Raw genomic sequence first — 17145 nt, 5'->3', positions numbered from 1 at the left:
CCCCGGGGAAGATGCATACCTTGCAGGAGATTTATAGGACAGAGGATGTGCCTCTAGTCTGCCACATGGTTTTGCTTGTCTATTTTATATTTGTGGAAGATTGTCAAGATTCTTTAGAGATGCTTTCCCATTTTCTATCACAATGGTCCTGAGTGCTCAACAAGGCTGTTACATAACATGATGAACTTGACAAGATCAGTTAAATGACTCAACCAAGAACTCAGACCAAGGCTTTTCAACTGGGACCACTGCTTCTTCTACCCCACTGGGTCATGGTAAACACCTGGGACAGCGAGGAGGCTCTGAGGTTTCAGAAAATTTACATCCGTCTTCAAAACCAAAATTACCAGGGACTCCTTCATTTTGATTTGATGAATAAAACATCTTGTGTCCTGAACCCTTTGGAAAATTGAGGAATGAGATGTGGTTCTTCTCAAACTTGAATGTGCATATGAATCACCTGGGGGAGCCTATTAAAATGCAGATGCTGAATCAGGAGGCCTGGGCTGGGATATGAGATCCTGCATTGCTAACAGGCTCCCAGGTGATGCCAGTGCTGCTGCTGGTTCATGGATCACACTTCCAGTAGCATGAGATGGAGCCTCTGACTAATTTCTCTGCGTGGTCAGCATTAAGCTAATTGGCCATTATTGCCCTTTGCAATTCAGTAGTAGGAATTGTGTGGCTCTGACTTTGCTGTTGTGGGAGAAGTTGCTGACACACAAGCTGGCAATGCTTAAGGAAACGTTTTATTGTGGATCAATAACCACAAAAATATTCAAACCTTTTGGTTAAATAATTCTGCTTATGGATGTGAATTCTAAAGAAATAACCCAGAAGATGAAAAAAAAAATCTGTGTGAACAATGGTGTTCTACCACAGCACTACATATATTTAAAAAGAAATATTTAAAGTCTGTGTCTAATATAAAGGAAATGATTAAGTAAATTGTAATAAAGTAACTCAATGCAACCAAGACAATATTGTAGACATATGTTCATCTTCTCCCTTTCCTCAAATATAACATGTCACTGAAGGAACAAAAATGGCATGAATTCACAAGATTAACAAACTATTAATAATTTCAACACATTTGTCCAAGATACAAAGTCTTTGTAATTGGGGAACATAACCACAGGCCCCCATGTCTCTATTTGTAATGTTTTATTTTTTTGATTGGTCAGTGAGTACAAGGGTGATTTCTTACAATTTTTATACCTTTCTGCATGCCTGAAATATTTCAAAATTCAATAAAAAAGAAAGTGCACAGGGATAGAGTGAAGAACATTCTAAATTACATGTTGGGGACAGAAGTAATGTGACAAAGTGAGCCAGTTTTTGCAACAAAGCCTGGCCTTGGCTCTTGAAGGCACCAGGGACCACGGAAGGCAAGAATGAGGCATGGGGCTAACAGCAGCGGAATGGTCAAGTCTGTCCCAGGAGACCTTGTACCCCTAGATCTCCTGCCCCACTAGGAAACAATCCTTCCCAACTACCACGACTGAAGGATATGGGCAGTTTTTTCTTGAGAGAAATTGAGCCACATACACTCAGAACTCAGACACATCAGATATCAGAAGAGGCCAACTGAAAAAACGAGAATTAATGGAAACTCTACACACTGAACTGTGGGGCCTGTAGGGATGGAAATTGTGATACCTTTCCTCATCTATAATAAGGATTATGGCCAAAACTGCTATAACAAAAGAGGTTAACAAGAGAAAAGCATAAGTGCATTTATTTCATCAGTTTTATGTGACACCGAAGCCTTCAGAAATGAAGACTCAAAGACACAGGGAAAACTGTCTGTATTTGTACTTAGGTTCCATGAAGAATGGGCAGCCTTATAGAAATGTGATTGGACAAAAGGGTGTGATCTACTGGTAACAGACTGAGGGGAGGAAACCCAGCAAGGCCTGTCTGTTTAGATTCTTTTTAGTCTCTCTGAGTAGCATTCCTACCTCCCGGGTAGGACCTCTCTGGAATGAGGGTTTTCAAGGGAGAAGGGAGTGACCTTTCTAGGTTTTGTGGCTTGCTTTAAGGGAGAGACATTCTAGTTTCTATGACCCACCCTGGGGAAAAAGAATTCTTGTTTCTGTGACTTACGTCAGGAGAGAAAAAGGGATGGAAGGCAGGGGCAGGAGAGAAGGTGAAAGCCTTGGCTTCTGAGGCCCTTCCAATCTCCTTTAGTTCAAAGTACTCAGCATGCCAACATGCTATACTTTGGAGTATCATGTTCTGAGCCCCAACAGACACTCAGCCCCATCCCGACCCTGCTCTCAGGCCTCCAGGAGCCAGACATATATACCCATAGGCAAGAGACTGACAAACTACAACCCATACTCCAAACCATACTCCATGTCATTCTGTTTTTGCAAATAAAGTTTTATTAGAACACAATCACACGCATTCATTTGTAAGTTGCCTATGGCTGCTTTTATGCCACAGCAGTAGAGCTAAGTAGTGGCAACAGACACCATCTGGCCCACAAAGCCTAAAATATTTACTATCTAGGCCGCACAGAAAAAACTTGCCAATGCCCGCTCTAGAGAAAAATAGATGTCCCAGAGGAAAGACTCCAGATCCCTCATTTGGAGCTCCCATGAAAATACTGGTAACCTTCCCTATGACAATAAAGCCCATCAGTGACAAGCCCCATCCACACGCCCACCGAGCTGCCAAGCAGGCTTCAGTACCTCACTCTTAAGCGCAAATGGATGTGCAAAGATTTTCCAGACACTCAAGCCTCAGCGTGAAAGAGTATAATCAAAATAAACAGACAGAAAAAAGGAACTTGGAAGAACCAAAATAATTCAACAAGTAGAAGAAACTTAAAATGAAAGTATGGAGTTCATATTATCGGAGAAATGAGAAGATATTTCATCCATAAAACAAGAACTAGACACTGTGATAACCAAAAGTGAACTCTGGAAATTTAAGAAAGTAATGGTTCAAATTTTTTTTAAAAATCAATAGGAAGTTGAAAGAGAGTTTAACAAAAAGACAAGGAAATGAAAAATGGGAGGGAAGATAGATTAACAATTCAGGATGTCCAATATTGAACCGGAAAAAAATATAGGACAAGCAAACAAAGGAAACAAAGGGTATAAAATTAGTGATGAATACTATAAAATTCCTGATAAATATTTTCTCATCTATTGCACACTGTGCCCCGCATAGTAAATAACAACAACCAGCAAGGGCCGTTATGAAATTTCAGAACACTCTAGCAATAAAGAGATGATTCTAAGTTGACAGAGAGAAGAGAAACAGAACCAAATAATGAGAATCAAAATGGATTCAGGCTTCTCAATAGTAACACTGCATGCCAGGAAAAAAAAAAAAAAAACATGGAGTGATGCCTTCAAAATTCTGAAGGAAAGAGATTTTTCACCTAGTGTTCTATGTCTAGCACTATCAGTCAAGGATGGAGATAAGAGCATTTTTATACTTGCAAGGATTTTCATACATCCTTTATTAAGAAACTACTAAAGGATATGCTTCAACACAATCAGGGAGTAAAAACAAGAGATAGACATGGAATCCAGGAAACATGGGATTTTCAACACAGAAGCAAAGGAAGTCCTAAAATGATCATTTTCCATCAAGTCTATAGAGCAAATGATCCGGTTTCGAGCAAGAAGACTAAAGACTTCAGGAGAGAGGATCTCTGGGAAACAAGAGGACAGAACTGCTCAATTATTTGATGTGTTTAAGATGTAAAAAAAGGATTGCTAGATATTTTACAGATTTGTTAAAACACTTGCTCAGAAAAAGTAGTATGATATTTAGCTGAATAGCAAATAATTTTTATCTAGTTTAATAATGTTACACTGACCATTGATTTAACAAAAATTGTTATACAAGTCTATTTGGAGGATCACGTAAGAAAAGATGGGAGTGGGAGTTGAGGACTGGTGAATAGAAAGACAAATTCTTGTCTAAAATAAAAACAGGAATAGATATAAAAGCATATAATTTAGAAATATATAGGTAACTTTTAGAAAAAACAGAAGGTGGAAAGTAGATGCCTCTCTGAGAAGGGATGGGAGGAAAAAATAATTGCTTTTGCTTTTTTATATATATAATAATTTGGTACTATTTTTTATTCTAACTGTTCACATACATTTTGATAAAAATAAAAGTCTAAAATATGTCCATCTATAAGATCAACATATCTATTAGATCGTAATTATAACTAGAAAAACTAAGTTGCTTTTTTTGGAAAAAATGCTTATGTTAACTCCTTGTGGTCTGCTGGTATTTAAAAGTCTTTACCTTCCACTGGGAATGCTGAGCTGGCAGTCTGGGGAGCTGTAGTGTCTTTTGTGTGTTCCAGATGCCTTGAGAATCAGTCTTTGTGGGAGAGTGGAACACAAACATGTTTGACCAGTGCGTTAATATCAGTAAGGCTAGCATAACCAGGGAGAGATGCACCAAGGTTCAGGTAAAGAGTCAAGCAGGGGAAAGATATATAAAATGCATGTGTATATCATGACTGCAACAACATAAAAATGGTGTGTTCATAATGAGAAGGAAATAAGGACAAATGGAAACAGTTTGATGTGTCAGAAGTGGGAGCGGAAATACATTTTTTCCTTTAATTTAGAATTATGTGTAGACTGCTATAATGTTTGCATAAAATAGAATAAAGATTTTTTTTTTTTAAGGAAATCAGTGACATTCTTTGCTCTGCCTCCCTCCTGCAGCTTAATTGCCTACACGGAACAATATATGGAATATGACCCTTTGATAACACCAGCTGAGCCATCCAACCCTTGGATCAGCGACGACGTCGCTTTGTGGGACATAGAGATGAGGTAAAAAATGTTTTAAGGTTTGGGAGTGGGATGAATGTAGACAAAAATCCATGAGATCATGAGATTACCTTATATTCTATCTTAATTTGACGTTTTTTTTTTCGCTAGAACAGAAACCCCTCAATTAGCCTCCCAGCTGAGTTCTACTTACAGTTTCTACCTCCCTACAACTTTGATTTGTGCATGGATCCCTTGTGGCTTCCCTCTGACTCTTTGGATATCATGATAACTGGGACAGTCCCCCACCATTCCCTAATTCTGATAGCTGGAAGAAAAGAATCTGTTGCTCCAAAGTTTTTTCCTGTTAGATAGTGACCACAATGATAATAGCTGGCATGTATTCTGCACTGGCCACATCCTGCAGTAAATGTCTCTCACTGAATCCCCTCAACGGGTACACATTACTGTTCTCACCATTAAGCAGGTATGGAAACTGAGGCACAGAGGAGTTAATGAACTTGCCCAAGGTCATAGTGCTAGTAGGGCAGGGTTAGAACTAGAACTCAGGCAGAGGGCTCCAGAACCATGATTTCATCACTCTTTTCTTCTGGAGTAACTGCCAGCAGCGATTCCAGCCAGTTTCTCCTTCCCTATGAGGGAAGCCAGTGTGTTTACTTAAGAGGGGAGGAACCAAAGCCCAGAGGGACTTGGACCACTTTCAGAATTACAGAAGGAAACACACAGACAAAGCTAGTGTGGTGTGCTTTCGCACCCCCGTACCACGGCTGGATGAATTTTTATTTCCGTTTTCACGTCTCTATCACTCTCCATTGTCTTTCACTTTTGCTCCTTTTCTGGCTTCTTTTCTTGAAATGGGAAAAATCTTATGAAAAGTAATATAAGTCACAGATGCTCATTCTAAAACGTTCCAATTATCCAGATGTGCATAAAGAAGAAAATACTCTCTTCCTTCAACCTGATTTCACCTTCCAAAAAGAACCTTTGTTTATAGTCTAATGCTGTGGTTCCCAGAGTGGATCAGAGCACCCTGGGCACTGTGGGGAACTCACAGAGTTACCACAGGATAGTCCAAATTTTTTTAGGGAAACAGTGATAGTTGACACATGCCAGATACTGCACTAACTACTAGCTTAAGATGGTTCAGTTTCAACATTAGAGCACATTACATCTCTTATGAGGATACGCATCTTTGCAAATCTGGTTTTTCGGAGCAGTCACTGTGATAAAAAGCAAGAACTGTGCAAAAATTATCATGGAATAGGAAATAGGGATGGTAAGGTTCAATCTAATTTCAAAATTTAAGAAAATGTGTAGTGCCCAATAGGTGCATATTGTAGTTATTTAAGAATGAAAAAAAATTTTTCAATTTATGTATCTTTCAAACAGCTACTAAGTGTTAGGATACAAATACATATTAAGTTGATTGGTCCTAGCCATAATAAATGACACTGTTAAGTATTTCTTTTGGCCCAGGGGCACTGTGAAAAACTTACTGAGACACTAAGGGTACCATGAGCTCAGCAAGTTTGGCAACATCTGATTTAGCGTCTATTACTTTGGATTTGTATGCATATATAACATTCTATCCTTTTGCATAATTGAGTTCAATATATATACCCAAATATATACATATATGTATATAGTCCAATAATTTTTAAATTAACAATATGTTGTGGCAGTGTTTCCATGTAAACACATATAGATCCATCTTACTCTTTTTTTTTTTTGAGACAGAGTCTCTCTCTGTCGCCCAGACTGGAGTGCAGTGGAGCAATCTGGGCTCACTGCAAGCTCCGCCTCCCAGGTTCTCGCCATTCTCCTGCCTCAGCCTGCTGAGTAGCTGGGACTACAGATGCCCGCCACCACACCCAGCTAATTTTTTGTATTTTTAGTAGAGATGGGGTTTCACCGTGTTAGCCAGGATGGTCTCGATCTCCTGACCTCGTGACCCACCAGCCTCGACCTCCCAAAGTGCTGGGATTACAGGCGTAAGCCACTGTGCCCGGCCCACCTTACTCTTTTTAATAGCTACATGGTATCCCCTGGCATGGGTGAAGTAAAATTTATTTTACCAATCCCTGGATCATAAATATTTAGTTTATGTCCTCCTTTTTTGCCACCATAAACAATGATTCCAGGAACATCTTTCTACACAAGTTCAATTATTTCCTTAGTATAAATTTTCTAGGCATAGAATTCCTAGAAATGGTATTCATATTTTAATTTTAGTTCATATGTCCAGATTCCTCTTGAACAAAACTGTAACACATCTTTGTCATTCCCTTAGCTAAAAGTGCTCATTTTCCCACATTCTTACCATCCCAAGCATCATCAATCTTTTTATCTTTGCAAGTCCAAAAGGTTAAAATAATTCTCGTTTTACTCTTTTGTTTCTTTGTTAATATACTTGAGAATCTTTTCACATGGTTATTAGACAGATTCTAGCAATATGTTTTGCTTTGGATATTGGGATATAAAACAGTCACATTTACTTGAATCATATATTTTGTCTTTTTCCTGATATATTTCTGAATCTCGTTCTATGTTCTTCTTTTTCTCTTCCCTGACTTTTACTTTATTAATCAAATTTTAAATTAACTTTGTAAAAACCCTAGTTTCTATTCTAGTTGTATTTACTTTTAAATGTTTTAATTAAAAACATCGATTTAAACAAACAAGAGTGAAGCATATAAAATAATGAAGTTGCCTTTGCCTCCTTTAAATCCCATTCTTCCCAGAGGTATGTTAACTTGATATATTTTAAACCAACATTTTTGAACTTGTATTTCTATGAACATTTAAAAAACAACTAGTATATAGTATGTATCTTCTTTCTAATATTTCTGATGAGCCCTAGGTAGTTCCTTCTGTTCTAAGTCAAGAACTTAACTCTTTCTTTCACTCAGGATTTTTTTTCTCTTTTTAAAAAATCATTGCTGCTTTTTTTTCCATTCTATCCTCACTTTTCAGGAAATCCTTTTTTAAGAATTCTGGGCCTCTGGGATGGAGTTGCTACATCTCTTATATTTTCTCTGTTATAATTTCCATCTTTAGTCTTTTTATTCTGTATTCAAAGGATGCAATTTCCTGAATTGCTCTTCAGAATCACTGCTTTGATTTTTCAGTGGTGTCCATTCTGTGGTTTTATATTTTAATGATTTTTTCTTTTCCCACTGAGTGTTGGGAGGGTAGTTGATAATCACGCTTTTCATTTCTAAGACTTCTTAATACTTCCTGGACTGTTGTTTTCCTAGTAGCCTGCTCTGTTCTATTGGTGTTTATCATCTTAATCCCCCTGGAGATGTGATATAGATTTTTTTCATAGTTTATATTTTTTCCACATTTTCATATCTCCTCTCTATTTCTGCCACTTAGTTTTATTCTGGGTTGTTTATTAGAGAATCATCATTTCTGGTCATTGTTTCATTCCTCTGGTCACTGCTCAGAGCAGATCATTCTTTTCGTATGCCCAGCTATTTGGAAGACTGCTCATTTTTATAAATGAAGGTATTAACTTTCAATCCTGCCATACATTAGAACCACATGGAAGTTTCTAAAAAATACGAATGCCTGGTCCTCACACACGGCCAATTAATTCAGAATTTCTGGTAATTGGGCTTTTTTTTTTAATCTCCCCACACTCAGGGAGATTTAAAAAGTGGAATGTGTGGCCGTGGCCTAGGACTCCATCAGTAGCTGGTGAGGGTGCCCTCAGTGATGGTGTGGGCCAACAGTTCTAAGCCATGCTGTGCATCGGAATCACCTGGGCTCCTCTTGAAAACTACGCACATACTGGGGTGGCTCTGGGCGTCTGCATCTTGAGCAAGCACCCAAGGCATTCTGAGGCACACCAGAGTTTAAGAAGTCCTGGTTTGGTTCCTGGAGTTGCCCTGGCAGGCTTTCCCCTGAGCAGTTCACACAGGAGCAGGGCTGCAGCTGAACATGTGAATGGATGGGCATAGGTCAATCGCCAAGGTTCCCCTCTGGGTCCTGGGTATGTGGCCCAAGAACAGATTGAAAGATTAAAAACCCTCTCTTCCAGTGAGACGGGCAGCAATGGGAATCTTGGGGAGGTAGACCCCCATCCTCCCTAGTGTGACATCCCTGCAGCCAAGTGTTCTGCTCTGTGGGTCAAGCCCTGATGGAGTTTCTGATGTCTTTCTGTTTCCTCGCCACGGTACTCCCCAACAAGTCTACTCTTCTCCCTCCTCTGCTGGGCCTTAGGGGAATCCACTTGGAGCCGCGAAAGCCAGTGAGAGGTGGGAAGAAAGTTAGCGTGTCTTTAAAGTCTCCCTGGTTCCCAGGATGTTTTTTCTCTGTGTGTGTGCTTTGCTGACAGGAGCACAATCCTCTGACCTTACTGTCCGTATGAGAAGCTGGCCGGGAAACATCTCCCTTAACTTAGTAAACGCTTTCTGCCATGTGGAGCCTATTCCGTGCTCCTGAGTTGCCTCCATTGTCTGATGCCCACCCCCTGCCTCCACTTCCAATCCTGCTGCTCAGAGCTTGGTGTTTTCCAAGGATTCTGTTGGGGACACTCAGCTATTTCTTCTCTGATGCCTCCAGTGGAATCGTAGGCTGCTGTCAATCCGTTATGCCACAAGTTCAGTCTATCTGCTTCGTGCCTTTCTGAAATTTCTCAAAGCTCTCATCTGCTGATAGGAAATTTCTTTGCCTCTATATACTATGTTTAGTTTTTTTGTTTTGGGTTTTTTTATTTACTTAACTGAGCACTGGGCTCTTGCCTGTTCCCTCCTCCTCGGTCACTTGTCCCCCATATCCTCACATGGCTGGCTTCACTTCTCATTCAAGTCTCACTCAGCATTGGTGTCCCTTCCTCAGAAAGGCTTTCTGTGACCACCAATCTAGAGTGGCCACCTCATCCCTCCAGCTGTTCTATGTCACATCCTCCTCCTGGTTCCCTTTTCAAATAGAACTTAGAATGATTTCAGCGCCTAGGCCTATCTGGCGCACAGTGGGTACCGTGTGGGCTGGAGGGAGGATGGAGGAATAAGTCATTCTTTATTTGATTGTTTCATTGGTATTTGGGAAAGGAGGAGAGGCAAGTGTGTGAACTGAATTCACAAAGATAAAATGAACTTCCTCTTTTGTTCTTGAAAGTCAGCAAAGAAGTATGTAATCATTTAGGAAAACGGGGTCGCCTGGCCTATTGGTTTATTCCAACCTATTCAGCACTTTTTCCCCAAGGAAGTGCTACCTGCCCCCTACTACTCATGCCCTGGTTCTACTCCTATTGTTCTAGCTTCGACTCCAAACTTCATGCCTAACCTAAGACAGCTACAGTGTTCTGTCCACTTACAGGCAGAATTAAGTGTTCAGATACAAGTGAAAACGAAACCCTGTTTCTTCTCCCGACAGACTACTCCTACCCACTTAGTTGCTGGCAGTGATGTTAGGAAAAAACAGAGTGTGGAATCAGTGCCAACATCACACTTCAGCCAAGGGATGGTTTCTGTCCACAAAACGAAGGCTGAAGATGACCAATAAAATAATTGAGTCACTTTCTCTCAGTTTCAGTTTAATTCAATATATATGTATAGAAGCCGACTATGTGCTGTGTTCTGAACAAGAAGGGCTCTCAAGATACAAATGTAGCAAGGTAAATAAAACATGCTATCTTACCATCTGGCACCAGAACTCCTCCTTGCTTGGCAAAGGACATTAAGCCACTTGGGGCAGAAAGTAAGGCCCTAAGGGCAGAGGGGTTGGCAGAGACTCAAACAACAAAGGGAGAGGGTTGTGCTGTCCTGCTGAGAAAATGAGACAAATGTATTCTCTGTTCCTGAGAGGGGAGAGCTAAGGGGAGGGGAAAGCCAGGGGAGGGAGAGAAGCCAGAGGCCAACAAAAACTAGGTCTCTGTGCAAGGCCAAGGAAATGCCTAGCATTGAGGTGACCAGGGACTTTTCAAAAGCAGGAATGCCTAGTGTGTGATTTTTTAAATAGTAGACTGCCAGGAGGTGCAATATGTACCCCCTTTTCAAGACCCTCAAATTCCAGTAAGGCCCCCACCCTCCCGAACACTTCATGAGAGGAGGGGTTTGCTGCGTGTGGGTGAAGGTTTGTGGGAAAGGAGAGACAGTGAGAATGAAGGGCTCCCTTAGGAATTCATGTCAATCTCAGGTGGACTTTGGACTTTACTGGGCTCGGTGAAGGGGTCCAGGCGGGCTCATTATGATTTCCAGGGCCCAGGATGTCACAGACACTGTCTAAATTCTGCAAGGTGGAGAATATACTGTGTCTGCCGTGGGAAGGTTACAGACAGCCAAATGGAGGATGGCCATAGCAGTTGAACAGAATCATGGACAAAATGACATAAGATATACCATAAATAGCAGAAAACTGTGCTTTAATTCTTTCTCCTTCTCAGACAAGCTATTCGATCTGCAAGTCCAAGGATAAGAAAGTTATATTCAGAGGGGAAAAAAAGGCAACTGTTTTAAAGGATGGTCAAACTACACCTCAAGTTTATGCAACATAGTGAGCTGTAATTGCACCACTCCACTCCCGCCTGGGTGACAGAACAAGATCCCTAAAGAAAAAGAGTAAATTCTGAGAAGTAAAGTTTAATTAAAGAAAATAGTGATTGCCAGGGCCTCTCATTGAGGAGAAGTCAGCCAAAGGTTACCAGATGACATAGTTCTTTATGTCATCTGAAAACCACCAGGAGAGTGTCCCAGGGATGCATATGGAAAGTATTTCTGGTGGTGCCACTAACCAGATGCTGGGGTCTAATGAAACCTGGTGTTGTCAGCAGAATGTGGTTTGTGATTTGCTCTCTCCACATGACTTTGGTTTAGCTCTCCCTCTCTGCTGGCTATCAGGCACGTGAGCAAAGAGCTACAAGGAACCTGGCTTGTCCAGCTTGGCCGTAGGCATTCACTCCCAGCCAACCCGACCTGCTGAGAGGCAGAGATCATCCCTGAGCTGCCCAGGCACAGTGAGTTTGACAGAACTATTAATCCAGGATATTAGTCAAGTTCCTTTCCTATGGTGGTGGATCTCCAAATATGGCCCCATTGGTGCCTTCCCTCTTTACATCAAGTAGGACACCAAGACCAAGGCCAGATGAAAAGAGAGGGAACACCGTTTTCCCTCTCTGGAACTGTTTGAGTACCAGTAATCCAGAACCACTGTGGTGGCTTCCACCTTGGTATTTTGAAATATTTGCTCTTGAGACATTCCTTCTTGGAATCCATCTGCGATGCTTGGAGAAGCCCAAGCCATTGGAGAGGCCGTTTGCAGACAGTCTGGTCAACAGCCTCAGCTGAGCTCCTGGTCAGCAACTAGCATCAGCTGTTAGGTGATGAGCCCTCTTGGATGCACAGCCCAGTCAAACCTCCAAATGACCCCACCTCCAGCTATAACCATGTGAGCCCCAAGTGAGAACCACCCAGTGGAGCCTAGTCAACCCACAGGAGAGTGAGAGAGACTAATAAATTGCTTTTTTAAGCACCTGGATTTTAGGATGGTTTGTTATACAGCGTAAATAACTGGGCCAGGCGCAGTGGCTTACACCTGTAATCCCAGCACTTTGGGAGGCTGAGGAGAGTGGATCACAAGGTCAGGAGTTTGAGACCAGCCTGGCAAACATGGTCAAACCCTGTCTCTACTAAAAATACAAAAATTAGCTGGGCATGGTGGTGGGCAGCTGTAATCCCAGCTACTCGGGAGGCTGAGGCAGGAGAATAGTTTGAACCTGGGAGGCAGAAGTTGCAGTGAGCTGAGATCGTGCCATTGCACTCTAGCCTGGGCGACAGGGTGTGACTCCATCTCAAAAAAAGAAAACAGAAAAGAAAAAGAAATAACTGGACCACTCTTCACTGGAGTATTCAGGACCCTCAGGTTGTTCTTGAGGTATTAAATAAAATTATGGTTGTTTCTTTAGTAACCTTGGCTCTGAGATGGGGACATTGAATTATTTTCTTTTTAAGGAACTGCCTTATTATTTCATAATTTTTCTAATAACTTGTCTTACTCTGTTCAGGCTGCTAAAGCAAAAATGCCATATACTATGTGGCTTAAAAGCAATAGAATTTTTTTTTCCGCAGTACTGGAGGCTGGGAAGTTCAAGGTCGAGATGCCACAGGTTGGGTGTCTGGTGAGGGCCTCCTTCCTGGTTCATACATGGCTGGGTCCTCACATGGCAGAAAGGCAAGAGAGCTCTGGGGTATCCTTTTATAGGGACACTAATTCCATTCCACATGACCTAATTATCTCCCAAAGGCTTCACCTCCCAAAACCATCACATTGGGGGTCAGGATTTCAACATGTAAATTTGAAGGGGAACACAGACATTCAGTCCACAACATTCTACCTCAAGATCCCCAGAATTTTTGTCCTCTTGCGTGCAAAATACTTTCATTCCATCTCAATAGTCCTCAAAGTCTTAACTTGTTCTAGCATCAATTCTAAAGTCCAAAGTCTTATCTACATATCATCTAAATCAGATATGAATGGGATTAAAGATATCATTCATCCTGAGCAAATTCCTCTCCAGCTGTGAACCTGTGAAGCCAAACAAGTTATGTGCTTCCAAACTGCAATGGTGGGACAGGTATAGGATAGACATTTTCGTTCAAATAAAAAAAAAAAAAAAGAGAGAAATAGGAAAGAAGAAAGGGGTAATGGGTTCCAAGTAAGTCCAAAATATAACAGGGCAAAAAACATTAAACCTTAAGGCTCTAGAATAATCCTCTTTGGCTCGATGCTCTGTTTTTTAGACCCACTGGGGCAGCAACCCTACCTCCATAGCTCTCCTGGGCTGGAGTCATACACCCATGGCTTTCCTGGACTGATGCTCTGTCTTCCAGGCCCATTTGGGTGGCAGCATCATCCCCACAGCTTGGTGGGATGGTCCCACAGAAGCTTTCTCCTGGGGTCCCTGTGGCTTTTCCAGGCTGGGGTTCCTTGCGTGCAGCTCTTCTGGGCAGCCCAGTCCACCATGGCTCTGCTGGGTGCAGCCCATATTGCTGTCTGTGGGGACCCCATCCCAAGGCACTGGGCAGGAGCATCCTGGCCTACCTAAATTGAAGAGATGAATTGATCCTTTAAAACTGTTCTGCTCTCCCACCACATGTCCCTTGCACTCTGGGCCTATGGTGCAAGTGGCAGCCCTGATGAACTCTGAATTGCTTTTGAGTAATTCTTCCATTGTCTTGAAGAATATAGTTCCTAGATTCTGTTGAGATGACTCATCCATACTAATATCCTTATCAAACAGTCACTTGGCCACACTATTAGTGGTCTCACTTTTTGCAATATGGATAGACAAAGAATTTTCTAAATCTTCAGGTTCTGGTTTCTTTGTGTGCTTAACAATTCTGTCTTTAAGTCACGTTTTACTATAAGTAGTCAGGAAGGGCCAACCTGCACCTTCAACACATTGCTCAGAAATTTCCTCAGCTAAATATTTAATTTCATTGCTTGCAATTTTTACCTTTCACAAAATACTAGAACCAAACAAAACTCAGCCAAATTCTTTGCCACTTTATAACAAGGATCAACTTTTCTCCAGTTTCCAGTGATATATGTCTCATTTATGTCTAAAACTCATCAGAATGGCCTTTACCATCTATATTTCTACCAATATTCTGTTCAGGATTATTTAGGTATTATCTAGGAAGATTGAGGCTTTCTTTACAGCTCTCCTCTTTTCTTTCTAAGCCCTCACCAGAATATCCTTTAAAGGCCTGGTTACAGCAGTTTAGGCTCCCCTTCCCTCCCCTCCCCTCTCCTTTCCTTTCTTTTCCTTCCTTTCCTTTCAAGATGGAGTCTCACTCTGTCATCCAAGCTGGAGTGCAGTGGCATGATCTCGGCTCACTGCAACCTCCGCCTCCCAGGTTCAAGTAATTATCCTGCCTTAGCCTCCCGAGTAGCTGGGATTATAGGTGCCCGCCACCACGCCCAGCTAATATATAAATATATATATATATATATATATATTTGTATTTTTAGTAAAGATGGTGTTTTGCCATGTTGGCCAGGCTGGTCGTAAACTCCTGAGCTTGTGATCCTCACAAAGTGCCCCGGCCTCACAAAGTGCTGGGATTACAGATGTGAGCCACCACACCCAGCCAATTTAGGCTTTTTCTAACATATATCTCAAAACCTTCCAGCTTCTATTCATTACCCTGTAAGCCACGTTCACATTTTTGGTTGTTCATTACAGCAGCATCCCACTCGCAGTACGAATTTCTGTCTTAGTCTGTTAGGGCTGCTATTACAAAAATACTACAGACTGTGTGGCTTATAAACAACATAAATTTATTTCTCACAGTTCTGGAGCTAGAAAATCCAAGATCAGGGTGCTGGCAAATTCAATATCTGGTAAGGATCTGCTTTCTAGTTCATAGATGGCTGTCTTCCTGCTGTGTCTTCACATGACAGAAGGGAAAGAGAGCTCTCTCTGGTTCTCTTATAGAGTACTAATCCCAGTCATGACCAGATTGCCTCCCAAATATCCTGCCTCCTAATACCATTGCATTGTGGATCAAGATTTCAACATATTAATTTGGAGAGGGACACAAACATTTAGTCCTTAACATAATTCTCAACTGTTTTGAAGATAGCTCATATCTTCCCCAAGTCTTTGTTTAGATGTTGAATGAGGCAAATGCAGTAGAAGGCAAGGTAACAGAGTAGAAACAAAGAATAGGCTTTGGAGACAGGCAGTCCTGGGATCCACTTCCAGACTGCCACCTACCAGCTGTGTAGCCTTGGACAATCTGACCTCTTTTGAACTCTGGATGTTTAAATATCATTGTCAGTCTCCCTGCCTTATATTAAGATTTAAATGGGGCACTGTAAGGAAAGCTCCTTACACCATGCCTAGCACTATGAAGCTCCTGCAGAAATGAGCATTGATATAGACTGTTGCTTCCTTTGAATCTGGCTTTCTTGTCCTCAGTTTGGCAGCTTTCCTCCATCTCTAGCTGGCGGATCGGCAGGAATGAAAGACAGATACTCTTGGAGAGCCACCTGTCTTTGCTATGTGTTGGTTTGGGTTGTCCAGTGGGAGGCAGGAACTTGGTGAGAATGACGAGACACAGAGGACAAGTAAGAGTTAGAAAAAGGCATCCAGCTAGCGATTAGAAAACACTGTCAGGATAAGGACACTTCACCCACATCACTATACACCTTTCTAAATTGATTTCATTTTAGGGCTGAACACTTGCCATGTGAAAAGTCCTATGCTCAGTACAAAGACACATGAGATATGGTCCCTGACCTCAAAGAGCTAAGAAGATAGCTGGAAAGACAGGGCAAACTCTTGAAAACCCAAATGCTGACACAAAACTCTACTAGAGAATTTGTCCCAAGGACATATCTCTGCATAATGGTTGTAAAGAGGCTGTGCTTCTGTGGATTGTTGGCTTGAATTTGGCTAAGAGACAGTATTGTACCACTCACCTGGAGTTGGATGTTGAAAGATATTTTAATTTGCAGAATTATGTTATAACCACAAGAGACCATTCAGTGGTAGCAACAAGTTCAAGTCTTTTCTTAAACCTTAAAGTGGATGATACTGGGAATGCTCAAGTGATACAGAAGAGATATGTATAGGGAAGTTGTATCCAGGAAGCTTTTAATAGAACAGACTCCCAATAGTGAAATCGTACTAGGAAAACAAGGAAGAAATGTGGATCATCCGTTGTAGAAATACGATTGTGAATAATGGATAGTTGAGGGAAGCCAAGGATACGTGGTTACATTGTATCATCTAAAAATTCATGTCTTTCCCAGAACCTCAGAATCTGACTTATTTGGAAATTGAGTTGTTGCAGATGCAGGTAGTTAAGATGAGGTCATACTTGAATAGGGTGGGCCTCTAATCCAATATGACTTATGACTTTGTAAGAAGAGAAAGCAGAGACACAGACACATACAGAGCAAACACCATGTGGAGACACAGAAACACAGGAGGAGAGAGTGCAGTGATGCATCTGCAAGCTGAAGAATGCCGACATCAGAGGCTAAGGAAAAGTCATGAAGCTGGTTCTCCCCTAAAGCCTTCCAAGAGAGCATGGCCCTGTCAACACCTTGATTTTGGACGTCTGGCCTCCAGAACTGTGAGAGAATGAATTTCTGCTCTTTTAAGCCACCCAGTTTGTTAGTCCTTTGTTATGGCAATCCTAAGAAACTAATACATCAGGGTACCCTGGCTCTCTAGACCCACTTATTTCTGCTGAATTGTGACCTTGCAATTTTCCAGATACCCCCAACTTCTGTCCTAAGCCTCCCTCTGATTCTACATCTACAGTGACACCCCAAGATTTCTGGCCCACTCCAAAAATTGCCTTTCTCCCACTCTTGCCACCACCAAGGAATCTAGTGGAATGAATGT

At 41.5% G+C, this 17145-nt stretch overlaps 1 protein-coding gene across 13 annotated transcripts in view; it reads left to right on the top strand.

The window, feature by feature from the left end:
* Window positions 1–17145, top strand: part of RGS6 (regulator of G protein signaling 6) — a 626535-nt gene that overhangs the window by 549766 nt on the left and 59624 nt on the right. For all 13 annotated transcript variants that reach the window (XM_050798808.1, XM_050798809.1, XM_050798805.1 and 10 more), the window contains exon 13: window positions 4710–4820. In XM_050798808.1, coding sequence (XP_050654765.1) covers window positions 4710–4820 — 111 coding nt within the window. The remainder of the gene's footprint in view (window positions 1–4709; window positions 4821–17145) is intronic.

Source organism: Macaca thibetana, chromosome 7 (genome assembly GCF_024542745.1).
Source record: "Macaca thibetana thibetana isolate TM-01 chromosome 7, ASM2454274v1, whole genome shotgun sequence".
In the NCBI taxonomy this organism is placed as follows: domain Eukaryota; kingdom Metazoa; phylum Chordata; class Mammalia; order Primates; family Cercopithecidae; genus Macaca; species Macaca thibetana.
Note: the sequence above shows the minus strand (reverse complement) of the source record. Positions and strands in the feature narration are given on the sequence as shown.